Raw genomic sequence first — 14,176 nt, 5'->3', positions numbered from 1 at the left:
TTGGAGACTATCCTGGAACTAGCTCTTGTAGACCAGGCTAGCCTCACAAAGATCCGCCTGACTCTGCCTCCCAAATGCTAGAATTAAAGGCGTGCTCCACCACAGCCCAGCACTTCCTTTCTAAAAGAGAGATAATCACTCTTCTCCTGAGGTCACTGAGGACATTTCTGAGTGTTGTCATTCTCATTCATTGTAGAACTTGAGAAATATGCTGAAACCTAATGGTAAGACTGATTAGTTTTGTTTCTTGCTTATAGATTTTATAATAAATAGAAAATGACCAACAAAGCATACCATCAGTGAATCAACAAATACTTAAACCCTAACAGGGCTTACATTCTGGATTGGATCTAAGATGACGATGGGAGGCATAAGCAAAGGTTGGGTTCTTTATTAAAGAATCTGTACCTGTTTCATGGGCAGATGAGGACCTTCTTCCAGTACTCATGTAAAAGCCAGTGTGGTAGATACCAGTCATCCCAGCAGATACGGAGGAGGCAAAAATAGGAAGATCCTAGGTTTGCTAGCCAGCCAGCCAGCCAGCCAGCCAGAGCTTAGCAGAATTGGCTTGCTCCAGGTTCAATAAGAGACCCTGTTTCAAAAAATAAAGTGGAGAAAGCCAGGTATTTGACATTAATTTCTGGCTAACACTCATCCACCCACGGGGCAGGAAGTACAGGGATTTTATCTATAGATCTTCCTGTTTGTAGCTACAACTTTTAACTTGTGAAAGAGTTGGCATCTTTGTATCCTTTAAGCACCTGAAACAGCCAGCACATATGGTAACCCAGGCTCCATTGCTAGTATCAGAAGACAGACAAGAGTTTGAGGCCAATTTCTCTCAAATAAAAATGAAGAGTGTTCTTGGTTTCAGTTGCTTTGCTTTTTCATATCTTTGTCCTTTTTAAAAAATATTATTTTGCTGGGCAGTGGTGGCCCATCTTTAATCCCAGCATTTGGGAGGCAGGGACAGGTGGATCTCAGTGAGTTTGAGGCCAACCTGGTCTACAGAGTGAGTTCTAGTACAGCCATTAACTGTTACACAGAGAAACCCTGTTTAAAAAAAAAAAAGAAAGAAAGAAAGAAAGAAAGAAAAAAGTATTTTATGTATATGGGTGTTTTGGGTACATAAATATCTGTGAACCATGTGGATGCCAGGTGTTCATAGAAGCCAGAAGATAGTATCAGAACCTTTGGAACTGGAGTTAGAGATGAATATGGTCCACCACATGTGTACTAAAAATCCAGGTTTTTTTTTTTTGAAAAGTAACTAGTACTCTTAACTACTAGCACTGTCTCTAGCTCTGCATTCCTTATTTGAGACAGATTCTCCATGTAGACCTGTCTAATCTTACTGTAGCTCGAATTCTAATTGGTCTTAATAATAAAAACTCAGAGTCAGATATAGGGGTTAATGCTGAAGATCAGAAAAGTGGAGCAGTCAGCTACCAGAGAGTTCTTTTTTTTTTATATTTATTTATCTATTATGTATACAATATTCTGTCCGTGTGTATGTCTGCAGGCCAGAAGAGGGCACCAGACCTCATTACAGATGGTTGTGAGCCACCATGTGGTTGCTGGGAATTGAACTCAGGACCTTTGGAAGAGCAGGCAATGCTCTTAACCACTGAGCCATCTCTCCAGCCCTACCAGAGAGTTCTTGCCTCTACCAATGCTCAGACTGAAGAGGCGATCCTGTCTCCAGGAATCCTCAGACTGCATCTGAGCTCCTTTCTCCTCCCACCTTATATTCTCTCTACCCAGCCATTTGACTCCTGTCTCTACCTCCCTAGTGCTGGGATTAAAGGTGTGAGCTCTTTGAGACTGGATCAATCTAGTGTAGCCCAGGTAGCTTTAAACTCAACAGAGATCCAGCTGCCTGGCCTCTATGGCTAACTAGTAGCTTAGCTCTGCACTCTGATCTTTATGCAAACTTCATTAGATAACAAACAAAATATTAGGCCGGGCAGTGGTGGCGCACGCCTTTAATCCCAGCACTCGGGAGGCAGAGGCAGGCGGATCTCTGTGAGTTCGAGACCAGCCTGGTCTACAGAGCTAGTTCCAGGACAGGCTCCAAAACCACAGAGAAACCCTGTCTCGAAAAACCAAAAAAAAAAAAAAAAAAAATTACTATATTGAGCTGCTATTAAGCTTGAACATAATGACCTTGAACTTCTAACCTTTTAAGAAATCCAGTGCACGTGTGTGTGTGTGTGTGTGTGTGTGTGTGTGTGTAGGAGGGAGGCCGCTTAGCCCCGAAATAATCACACAGAAATCATATTAATTAAATCACTGCTTGACCCATTAGCTCTAGCTTCTTATTGGCTAACTCTTATATATTAATTTAACCAATCTCCATTAATCTGTGTATTGCCACGTGGCTGTGGCTTACCGGGTAAAGTTCCCGGTAAAGTTTCCAGCGTCTGTCTCTAGTGGCTCCATGATTTCTCTCTGACTCCGCCTTCCTCCTCCCATGCTATAGGCCAAGCCAGTTTCTTTATTCATTAACCAATAACAGCAACACATAGACAGAAGGACCTCCTACACACCATGTGTCTGTCTGGATATGGGCACATGTACTGTGGTGCATGTGAAAGTTGAAAGACAATTTAGTAGAGCCAGTTCTCTTCTGTTACATGCAGATTCCTGGGATCAAACTTAAGTAACTAGGCTTTTATCCTATTTGCTGTTTCATAACCTTCGTATCCTTCTGCCTCCACTTCCTGAGTGCCAAGATAATAGACATATGCTACCCTCTTGGTTTTATTCCGTGCTGGGAATAGAACTCAGGACTTAAGTGCATGCTTGGCAAGCAAATACTCTGTCAACTGATAACTGCATTATCAGACCCTGAGTCTGTTTTTTAAGGTGAATGATGAACCTGTTTTTTTGTTGTTGTTGTTGTTTAATGGTATCTGGAAAGACAGGCATGGGTGCTGAGAACCGAACTCTTATATTTTTGGTTGTGAGCCCAGCCCTTAATGGCTGAGCCATGTCTCCAGCCCGTTTTTGCGTTTTTTTTGTTTTGTTTTGTTTTGTTTTGTTTTTTCCAGACAAGGCTTCTCTGTAGCTTTGGAGCCTGTCCTGGAACTCGCTCTGTAGACCAGACTGCCCTCAGACTCATAGAGATTCTCCTGCTTCTGCTTCCCAAGTACTAGGATTAAAGGCACATACCACCACCACCCAACTCTTCTCTTCTTTTCAAGATAGGGTCTTAACTATGTAGTTCTGGCTAGCCCCAAACTTGCACACATGAACCTGACAAAACCCTTCAGTTCCTGGAATTTAAGGTGTATGTCAGTACACCCAGCCTCAGAAGAATTAGTTTTTTATTTTTGGCTTTTTGTTTAGTTTAGTTTTTTGCTTTGTTTTGTTTTGTTTTTGTTCTAGGTTTATTTTATTTGATATTTATCAGTGATTTGCCTGGGTGTACATATGTGTACCATGTGTGTTCGGTGCCAAGGGAGGTCAGACTAGGGTATCACATCCCCTGGAACTGGAGTCGTATGGTTCTGAGAACTGAACCTAGTCCTTGTAATTGCTCAAGCCTCCAGAAGCATGTTTTTCTTGTTGTTGTTAAGTGTGTGCTAGCTGGGTGCAGTAGCAGGCCTATAATCCCAGCTTCTCAGGAGTCTGTGGCTGGGGTAGGCTGAGATGGGAATATGCTGCGGAGCTCCTTCTGCTCTTTCAGCCAATAGTCTTTAAGATACCAGCCCACTTGGGCATGCGTGGTCTCTTTTGCTTTAAAAAGCTGTGGTAGCCCTATGCACGCATGTACGCGCGTGTGTGCACTCTTTCTCTGTCTTGCTTCTGCCTCTGCTTCCTGCTACTAGACTCTATTCCTGGATGTGCAGAGGGCTGTTGTCTAGGACAGTGATTTGTAAGTTTTTCCCTTAAATAACCCTCTTATTAATCATAATTCCAAACTGGTGTGGGATTGTTTTGTGACTTACGTCTACAGGAATACCATGAGTTCTAGACCTGTTGGGACTACAGACCAAGTACAGAACCAATCTGGACAATTTACTGGGAGTCTGTCTAAAAGAGTAAGAGATCTGGTTCTGTAGCTTAGTGGTAGAACACTTGCCTGCCCTATATGAAACCCTAGGCTCAGTACCTTCCATTCGAGGGAAAAAGACCAGAAGCATGTTCAACTATGATGTATGGTTTAATTGATAAATTAAATTTATAAATTTTGGGGAAGAACTTAAAGTTTTCTCCATCTATTTAACTTTCCTTTTTCAGTCCAGCTTTGTTTTCCTATTAGATATATGAACACATATAAATGTAGCTCTGTCAACACCACATGCAGAGATCTGTGATTATTAATTACCATTCTTTAAAATGAGCCAGAGAGGGATGACTCAACAGGGAGGTGCTTGTTGCCAAGCTTGATGACCTCAGTTAGATCCCCTAGGACCCACATGGCAGGAGAGAACCATCTCCTGAAAATTGTCCTCTGATTTCCACACACTGTGGCAAGCTTGTGCCCACACACAAATACACAAACATGGAATAAATAAAATAAAATTCTTACATATGGCTTGTATTGTAGGAACAGCAGCAATATTGGTATCGACAGCATCTACTTAGTTTGCAACAGAGGACAAAAGTGCATTTTCCAGGACACAAAAAGGGTCCTGTCACAGCAAAGGATGTACCAGAAACCATAAAAGAAGATGTTCCAGTGCCTGCTACCAGTCAAATGTCAGAGCCTCTTTCAGCTGAAGAGCCCCCATTACCACCTCCAAATGAAGAAGCACCACCTCCGCTCCCACCTGAGGAAACCCAGGTGATTATGTAGTGTTTGTTCAGTCGTCTAAGTTTTGTTTGATTTGTTTATGAATACTTTTGTCATAAGTGGACATATATGTTATGTGTTTAGGTACCTATAAAATTCCTCTTCTAAAGTAATCAGATGTCAGCTAATAAGGTTTAGCAGAGGGATTTTGGGGAGTTGACTGAAAGTGAAGAATTAGATACTCTTTTGAATGGAGTGTCTCAACACAAAAGAAAGATGCCCAGATGTATTTATAATTATAGTATAGGGCAGTAGTTTAGATCTGTAGCTTTTAGGGTAAACTCCCCAACACTGCCACTTAGTGGTGACCCTGACAGGTAAACTAATCACTGCCGTTTAATGGTGGTGACTCTGGACAGGTTAGCTAATCATTCTGTACTAATTTACTCATTTCCAGAATGCATATATTCAGGTAGTAGTAACTGTCTTAAAATCATTAACAGTGACCATCTTGGGCTGGAGAAATGGCTCAGTGGTTAAGAGCATTGCCTGCTCTTCCAAAGGTCCTGAGTTCAATTCCCAGCAACCACATGGTGGCTCACAACCATCTGAAATGAGATCTGGTGCCCTCTTCTGGCCTGCAGGCAGACACACAACAGAATATTGTATACATAATAAATAAATAAATATTTAAAAAAAAAACCAGTGACCATCTTTATCACATAAAGCATAGTGACTGTGGTGTGGAGAGTTCCCATGTTAGGTCAAATACTGTTCTCTCAACTTATTGAGCTACATTTAACTTTCACTTTTCTGGTGAAATGTGACAGGAATAAAGAAAGGGAGAAAGGGAAGGAAGGAGGGTTTTCTCATAGGTTGAAAGATGCTATATAATTGTAGATTCACTCTCTGTTGGGGAAATGGTTGTCCTGTTTATAAAGAATAAATTATTATTCTAGTAAAGATGTGGCATAGGGCTTCGTATTTTGTCTAAATATATTTTTGCAGTCAGCCTGAGTTGTAGGGATTCTAGACTTGATTTGGTTGCTATTTTATGACTTAGAAAAATTTTTGTTTTCTCTTACCTTTAGTCTGAAGATCCAGAAGAGGATGCTAGGTTAAAGCAGTTGCAGGCTGCAGCAGCACACTGGCAACAGCACCAGCAGCATCGAGTTGGCTTTCAGTATCAGGGAATAATGCAGAAACATACTCAGTTACAGCAGATCCTGCAGCAGTACCAGCAAGTCATCCAGCATTCACCACATATACAGGTGAGTGTTTCTAAAATAAGCAGGCAGGAAACATCCCAAGAATGAGGAAAGGATTTTTACACTCAAAAGAGATTAAAGTATGAAAAACTGAAGATAAATTAGTATTGACAAATAGATGTTTCATATTGTTGAGGGTGTGGGAAAGGGTGGTTGTGATGCAATCTCTTGAGGAGGAAGGGTTTGATAGAATGTATCTCTTAGAGTACTGTTGCTAAGACATTTAAGACTTGTTTTTATATAACTGTGAGCTAATTTGATATGTCTAAAAAATGGAGAAGCATATAACTCACCAAAAGGCCCTAGGCAGACATCTCCCTCCCTCCCTCCCTCCTTCTTTCTTTCTCTCTCTCTCTCTCATGCACGCATGCACGCACACACGCACCCTAAGCAGTATACCATAAGTGATAAAATGACTTAGGTATTTGTCTTGCACATTTGAGGTATAATCTTGTGTCTATGTTATAGTAATGGATTTTTGGCCTCTTTTTTTTCTTTCAAATTCTTAAAACAATCCTTAGTCCTTAGTAACAGTAAAATCTTGAAAAATACTCATTGCTGAGATAGTGATTTGCCTTAGGGTTCAGTTGGGTTTTCTAGTTGTGAGATATTGTTTAAATAGCTCAAGGGAAGAAGAATGGTCATTACTGAAGGATCTAGCAATTTTTATCTTCCCCTGGGAAATATTTTTATTTTAATTTCCTAAAGTTTTGTGTATTCTTGATTCATTGATGTTGTAAGCTAGGACTGATTCTTACATGGCTATCTTGAAAGAATTTTTGTCCTTTATTGTAGACCATGTCTCTAGATGTGCAGTTGCGACATTATGAGATGCAGCAGCAACAGTTTCAACATCTCTACCAAGAGTGGGAGCGAGAGTTTCAGCTGTGGGAGGAACAGCTCCATTCCTATCCTCATAAAGATCAGCTTCAGGAGTATGAGAAGCAGTGGAAAACATGGCAAGGACATATGAAAGCCACTCAGACTTACCTCCAGGAGAAAGTCAATTCATTCCAGAATATGAAGAACCAGTATCTGGGGAACATGTCAATGCCACCTCCGTTTGTCCCATATTCTCAGATGCCTCCACCTCTACCAACAATGCCCCCTCCAGTATTACCTCCATCCTTGCCACCACCAGTGATGCCCCCTGCTCTACCTACTACCTTACCACCACCTGGCATGCCCCCACCTGTAATGCCACCTTCTCTACCAACCTCTGTGCCCCCACCTGGGATGCCTCCACCTCTTTCTTCAACGGGGCCACCACCAGTCCTCCCCCCACCTTCCCTCTCTTCTGCAGGGCCACCACCAGTCCTCCCCCCACCATCTCTCTCTTCTGGGGCACCTCCACCTGTTCTGCCCCTCCCACCGTTATCTTCAGCGACACCTCCTCCAGGAATGCCTCCTCCTGGAGTTCCTCAAGGGATGCCTCCTCAGTTAACAGCAGCCCCAGTTCCACCAGCCTCCGCTTCCCAAAGCTCACAGGTCTCAGAGAATCCTCAACAAGCACTGCTTTCCACACCTATGTCTTTTGGTTCAAAGCCACCTTCAACTTATCACCCTCCATCTCAGTCAGAACAACTGAATTCCAAACCTCTGAACAAGGCATTCGGTTCCTTTTCATCAGAGCAAGGACTTGGCGAACCTCCAGCTGCTCCATCTCAATCTGTTTCTACTGCTAAGGACATGCCCGTGAGGTCAGGCGGACCACTTCCAGATTCTCCTAGAAGCGGTTTCTTGGAAGGTCCAAAAGGTCCCAGGTAAGTCAGCTTTCTTATTTTACCTAATGTTATATAAACTGTAATGGAATCAAAAGACTAATCTGTACAATTTTTGTGTTTCCTTTATACTTTTATATACACAGCATATTTACAGTAAAAATGTTAGTATTTGCTAATTCAGCGTGATGTAATTTAGAAAAGATTTTATGTCCCTGATTCTTTGATGTGTAACTACTTTTATCTTAGCTGTGGCTAGAACAGTCAAGAATGACTATATTTTGAGCATAATGCTGATCACTTCTTACTGACTTTCAGCCTTGGAAATATATTGTAAGCTAGGTATAGTGGTGTACTCTAATCCCACCAGCACTTGGGAAGTAGGGGCAGGAGAATTAGGAGTTCAGGGCTATCCTGAACTATATAATAAGTCAAGCCCAGGCCCAGGCCCTCTATGACACACTGCCTCATAAAACAGAAAGGAAAAGACAGAGAGATAAAGAATGGGTTTTGTTTTTTGTCTACTTGACAAATAATTGAATTAGTAGATACCATTTGCTAGATTAGTGTAAGGGTATATAGGACTTCTTAGAAAACCATTTGTTCTGCAAATGCCAAGTTCCTGATTTTTTATTTTTAAAATTTAAACTTATTTATTTATTTTTGACATAGAGTTTCTCTGTGTAGTCCTGGCTGTCCTGGAGTTCACTCTGTAGAGCAGGCTGGCTTTGAACTCAAGAGCTCACCTGCCTCTGCATCCTCAGTGCTGGGATAAGGGCTTGTGTTGCCTGTCAACTTCCTGCTTTGTACTCACAGCAATTAACAGAACAAAAGTTACAAAATCCCTGCTACCCCTCTCTTGTTCCCCAAATGTAGAACCTTACATCCTTTATATTTTCTTAATTTGGGAGATGTCTGTCTTTTCTTTAGACCACATACATAGTTAGACAAGAAAAAAAAAATGGTTGCTGTTTTGTTTTTCTTAAAAAGCATTAAATTCAGCAGGGCATGGTCTTCAAGAGCTAAGCTGTGAGCTTGTTAAAGGTTCCTGCTGCTAGGTCTGATGACCTGAGTTCTAGCCCTAAGGTCCACATAGTGGACAGAGAGAGCTGACTGCTGCAGAATTGTTCTCTGACCTCCATATGGACAGAGGTATTTGAGCACCACATATATACAGAGCGTAACTTTAAAAAAAGAGATAGCTGGGGTAGGGTCATATGCCTGGGCCACATAGTGAGGCAAGCTTGGTCTACATTTCAAGTCTCTCTCAAAACAGACATGTTAAATCTATGCTTCCAAACTTAGGAGAATCTAGTTTTTTCCCAAGGTAACATGTATGACAAGTTTTCTATGGAAATTTTTTTTGAGGCAAGGTCTTGCTTTGTAACCCTGACTGGCCTGAAACTTCTTATATTGAACAGTCTGACTTTGAACTCAAGAGATCCACTTGCCTCTCTTTCCCAAGTTCTGGGATTAAAGGTGTGTTCCACCACATCCATCTGGAAAAATATTTTAATCAGGTTTTTTTCCCCAGACAGAAGAATAGTAGAAATGCATACCATACTCGTTATACCAAATTTATAATATAGAAAAATGTGTATAATTTAATTCAATTACTGAGAGATTTAAAATATCATAAATATAAGATTATACTGAATATTTTATAATTTGCCCTTTTATTTCTTTTTTCTTTCTGGTTTTTCTCTGTAGCTTTGGAGCCTGTCCTGGAACTCACTCTGTTGACTAGGTTGGCCTCCAACTTACAGAGTTATGCTTATCTTCGCCCATCTCTGCCTCCCAAGTGCTTAAAGGGATTAAAGGCGTTTGCAGCTATAATTTGCTTTTTGCTACTTACATGTATTACTTAGTTTTGGTTTTGGTGTCAATAGATTAAGGCCAAGATAAAGCTTTACTTTAATATTTAAAAAAAAAAACAAGTGTGGTCTGGGTATGTAGCTCAGTTGGCGGAATGCTTACCTCGCCTTTTTAAAGCCCTAGCTTTGTTCCCCAGCAGCATATTGACTCTGAGTATGGTGGTACATACTTCCTGTCCCAGCCTTTGAGAGGTGGAGGTGGGATGATTAAGACAGTAGAGCTAGTCCTTGGCTATAGAGTAAGTTTGAAGACAGCCTGGGCTACATGAGACCTTGTCTCAAAAGAAAACAAGACATGAGTTTTTTTAGTTTGTTCCTCAATTTAAAATTCTGAAACTAACATGAACAAAATTTCATCCAAAATTGAAACTAAGAAAAAGTAACATAATTAACATGAATTCCTCTATGTGCTATGAAGCCATGTTAGAAACTTTATATCCATTTTTATCTTAGGGACTCTTCTAAATAACCTGTGAAGCTAGGGGAGTTATTTCACATCATCCTTTACAGCCTGGAGCTGCGAAGGTTGTGAGAAGCTAAGTGAGAATTGCATGACTGGAAGAATAGAGCCAAGCACTATTGAGTGCTGCCATTCAGACTCATACTGTTCAGACTCATACTGTTCATGACCGTGTTTATTTGCAGTATAACTCATCTTGTTGATTTGAACTCATGTCTGTCTCCTGGGTTGAGCGTTCCTTTCAGCAGACAGAAAAGTGTACTCTTAGCACCTCATGTGTTTCAAGCTCCCATGATTCCTCTCATGTTTTCTTTCTTGCCTACCAAATAGGACCTATTTTAATTTTTCATACTTCAGAGATATAATTAATAATCTTAGTGTTAGAAATTTAGGAATTATCTATTGTAGTTCTGGCTGGCAAATTATGTTCATGTTGTAAGTTAGCTTGTTGTGATAGGTCTTGTACACATCACCTCTATTATATAAATCATCTCTCAGTGATTTCATGACTTTAAGTAGATGGAAAATGCTGAGATTTGGGGTCATTATAAGTGAATTACCAGGATCAGTGAGACGTTGTTCACTGGTAAATGTGCAGTGTGGTTACCACCAAATGTTGATGACAGAGTTTAATCCCCAGAACCTACACAGTATAAGAAAGAGCTGATTCCGCAGCTTGGTCTTGACCTCCACATGCATGCTGTGTCTGCATGTGCCTGCACAGGTATACACAGCACAAATAAATAATAAGATCTATGAAAATATTTAAAGAGTAAATAAATTGTCCCAGAGCATTACTTTATTGAGATGAGATTAGAATCCACAGCCTTCTGATCCACTTTTAAGTCCAGTGTATTTTCTTTATGGCAAGAAGTTGATGGACTGTAATTGAATATTGGCATGCTAATAACGGGACATTGATATATAAAACTTTGAGAGTGTTTTAGAAAGGTTTTTAGCCATTTAATTTAAATATGTTTCCATAATGTCTACCTGCTGGTTCTAGATCTGCCTCTGTGGAGCAACACAGAATGGAATATCTTACTCCTTTTCTATAGTGTATTTCTGCAGATACTGAAGACTTTCTTATCGTAACTGTTCTGCACTTGCAGACATATAAATTATTTGCACAATTATTGGTTTTGGTTTTAGCCTTTTCCTGATATTTTTTTAAGGGCCAGTGATAAGTTAGGCTCCTTCAGAATAAACACTTAGGGACTGAAGGATCGTGTGCCTATTTACAACCTAATTCTATATATTGTGTACATACATTTTAAAAATATTTATTTGCACTTAATGTATTTTATTTATATTTATATGAATGTTACATGCATACAAGTACCCAAAGATGCCAGAAGAAGGCATTAGATCCCCTGAGGCTGGAGTTTTAAGTGGCTGTTAGCCCCCTGACAGGAGTGCTGAGAATCAGATTCTGTTACTCTTACCAGAGCAGCAAGTGTTCTTAACTACGAAGTTATCTCTTTAGCCCCTACTTACGTATTTTAATTGTTTTTGTTGTGTTCGTTTGACTTGTTTTTGGTTACTCAGTTGTATTGACTTGCTTTGAACTAAACATCAGTTTTTCTTATCAGGTATTTACATTTGTATTAAGTCTGGTGTCTCATCGTGAATATGTGTAGTTTTGTTTTCCAAAGACTTTACACTTAACTCTTAGCATTTGATCTGTTTGGGTTTGAGCAACCATTTTAGTCTGCTGAAGTCTTGGTCAGTGCTGCTTGTGTTGCTCTACTTATGTATAGTTTTATCAACTGCAACTTGATTTCTTTTTTTTTTAATTATTTATTTATTATGTATACAATATTCTGCCTACACATATGCCTGCAGGCCAGAAGAGGGCACCACACCTCATTACAGATGGTTGTGAGCCACCATGTGGTTGCTGGGAATTGAACTCAGGACTTTTGGAAGAGCAGACAATGCTCTTAACCGCTGAGCCATCTCTCCAGCCCCAACTTGATTTCTTTTTTTGATTAGTTTAGTTTGATGTGGTTTCATCTCTTGAGACAGATTAGCTCAGGTTGATGTGGAATTCATTATGTAGCCCAGAGTAGTTACAAACTCTTGATCCTCCTGCATCAGTCTCCTGAGGGCTAAGGTCATAGGCATGTATCAACATGCTGAAACTCCCTTCTTCCTGTTTTCTTTTGGTTTTTCAAGACAGGGTTTCCATGTGGCTTTGGAGCCTGTCCTGGAACTAGCTCTTATAGACCACGCTGGTCTCGAACTCACAAAGATCTGCCCGCCTCTGCCTCCCGGGCGCTGGGATTAAAGGTGTGTGTCACCACCGCCTGGCCAGTTTTTTCAATAATGACGCTTTCTATTGAAAGTGAATGTAGAAAAGTACCAGGTTATTATACACAGCTCTGTGAACTTTCACAAAGACATGTTCATGTCATTACTACTCAGATCAAGAAGTAAAAATGACTAATGTTTAAATCGTCCTCCTCAGTGGTCTAAAGAGATAGTTCAGTAGTCAAGAGCCTTTGTTGTTCTTGAGGAGGACCTGGCTTTGAACTCATGGTGGTTCACAACATCTTAACTCTAATTCTAGGGGATCCACTTCTGACTTCTGTGGTCACAAAGCACACACATAGTACACAACATACATACAGACAAAACACACATAAAAGGAATAAATCTAATTTTTAAAAAATCCTCAGTCATTTTCCCCTCAGCCCAAAGATGACCACTGTACTATCTTTTAAACCGCAGGTTGCCTATTTTGAGCTTTATTGTTAATGGGATACTTTATATACTCCTTTGACTATGGTGTCTTTCATTTGATATTCTGTTGTAAGATTGTATCATGTGTAACATTCTCCTTTCTGGGGAATAGCCCATTAATATGATTTTACCATAATCTGTTTATTCTAATACAGTTATGATTAAAAATGCTGAAACCTGTCTTCTTATTGCATTTATTACTCTGTTTTTATTTGTGTATGCATGTGTACTTGCTGCAGCCAACTGTGAAAGTCAGAGGACAACCTGTGGGAGTTGGTTCTCCTTCCACTATAGGGCCCCAGGGGTGGCACTCAGGTCTTGAGGTTTGGCAGCAGGTACCTTTACCCACTGAGCCATCTCACTGGCCTGCAATGTGTCTTTTGGCGCTGTATAAATCTTGACATGCGCCTGAATGCATGCGTATGATTTTGTTTAGCTATTTTTTATGTGTAGGTTGTAATCATGCTGTATGTACTTTTTGAGTTTGTCATTTTCACTTGACATGTTACTGTCAGACTCATCCACGTTGTTCGTGTTGAGGTAGTTTGTTTATTTTTGTTCCTACACAATTTTCCATTGTGTGGATATACTATAATTTACTTAAAGGATTGGAGTTGTTTGGTCATAGGGTCTTCTGGTCTGAATATGCTCTACAGTGGTAGATAAGAGGTGGTTTCAGTTTCTTTTCACTAGTATTATGTCAGAGTTTGTTGTTTTGTTATTATTTTTTAACCTCCTTGTCAACTCTTAGTATTGTTAAACTTTCAAAATGTAAGTTGCATTGGTGGATGTTAATATTATTGTGGTAATAGTTGGAATTTTGCACTTCTTGATACCTGGTAGAGTTATACTGTTTTCCATTTGATTATTAGTGGGCTACATTTCCTCTTGTATGAGATGCTGATTCGAGGCTTTTTTCATTAGAATATGTACTTTATTTCTTACTGATTTATAGAAGTTTGTAATATAGTCTAGAAACAGTTCATGTTCCACTATTGTAGGTTTCTCAGTCTACACTTTAACTACCCGTTATAGCAGAAAATGTGTCATTGTTGACCATCTAGGTTTAGTGAACCCTTTTTAGTTTAAATTTTAAGGTGATTTACAGAAAAATTGAAAAGGATGGTAAAAAACCAGCTTTTACATTTTAATAAGCATTTTAAAAGAGTAAATTTACTTTGTATAAAATAGTTTGACACATAAAATCATAAAAGATAAATGTCATGTAACCTTTTAGCAAATCAAGATGGTCCAAATTCTTGCCACAGAATATGTGTTAAAGGTCTTTCCTATTTAATGACTAACTGGTGGTGTACTGTATATCTTCTGTCCTTAAGAAGGTATTGTTGGGTCATGCGGTGGTGGTG

General features: G+C 39.9%; 1 protein-coding gene across 3 annotated transcripts in view; it reads left to right on the top strand.

Moving 5' to 3' along the window:
- Ylpm1 (YLP motif containing 1) overlaps positions 1–14,176 on the top strand; it is an 81,977-nt gene that overhangs the window by 10,936 nt on the left and 56,865 nt on the right. For all 3 annotated transcript variants that reach the window (XR_005974816.1, XM_041657972.1, XM_041657973.1), the window contains exons 2-4: positions 4,556–4,792; positions 5,833–6,012; positions 6,805–7,772. Coding sequence is in view for 2 of the 3 variants with exons in the window: in XM_041657972.1 (XP_041513906.1) it covers positions 4,556–4,792; positions 5,833–6,012; positions 6,805–7,772 (1,385 nt within the window). In the remaining variant the exon portion in view is untranslated. The remainder of the gene's footprint in view (positions 1–4,555; positions 4,793–5,832; positions 6,013–6,804; positions 7,773–14,176) is intronic.

The sequence above is a fragment of the Microtus oregoni genome, unplaced genomic scaffold, assembly GCF_018167655.1.
Source record: "Microtus oregoni isolate MIOR12 unplaced genomic scaffold, Mior012 000009F_ref0000495, whole genome shotgun sequence".
In the NCBI taxonomy this organism is placed as follows: Eukaryota; Metazoa; Chordata; class Mammalia; order Rodentia; family Cricetidae; genus Microtus; species Microtus oregoni.
This window is presented reverse-complemented; position numbering and strand designations above follow the sequence as displayed.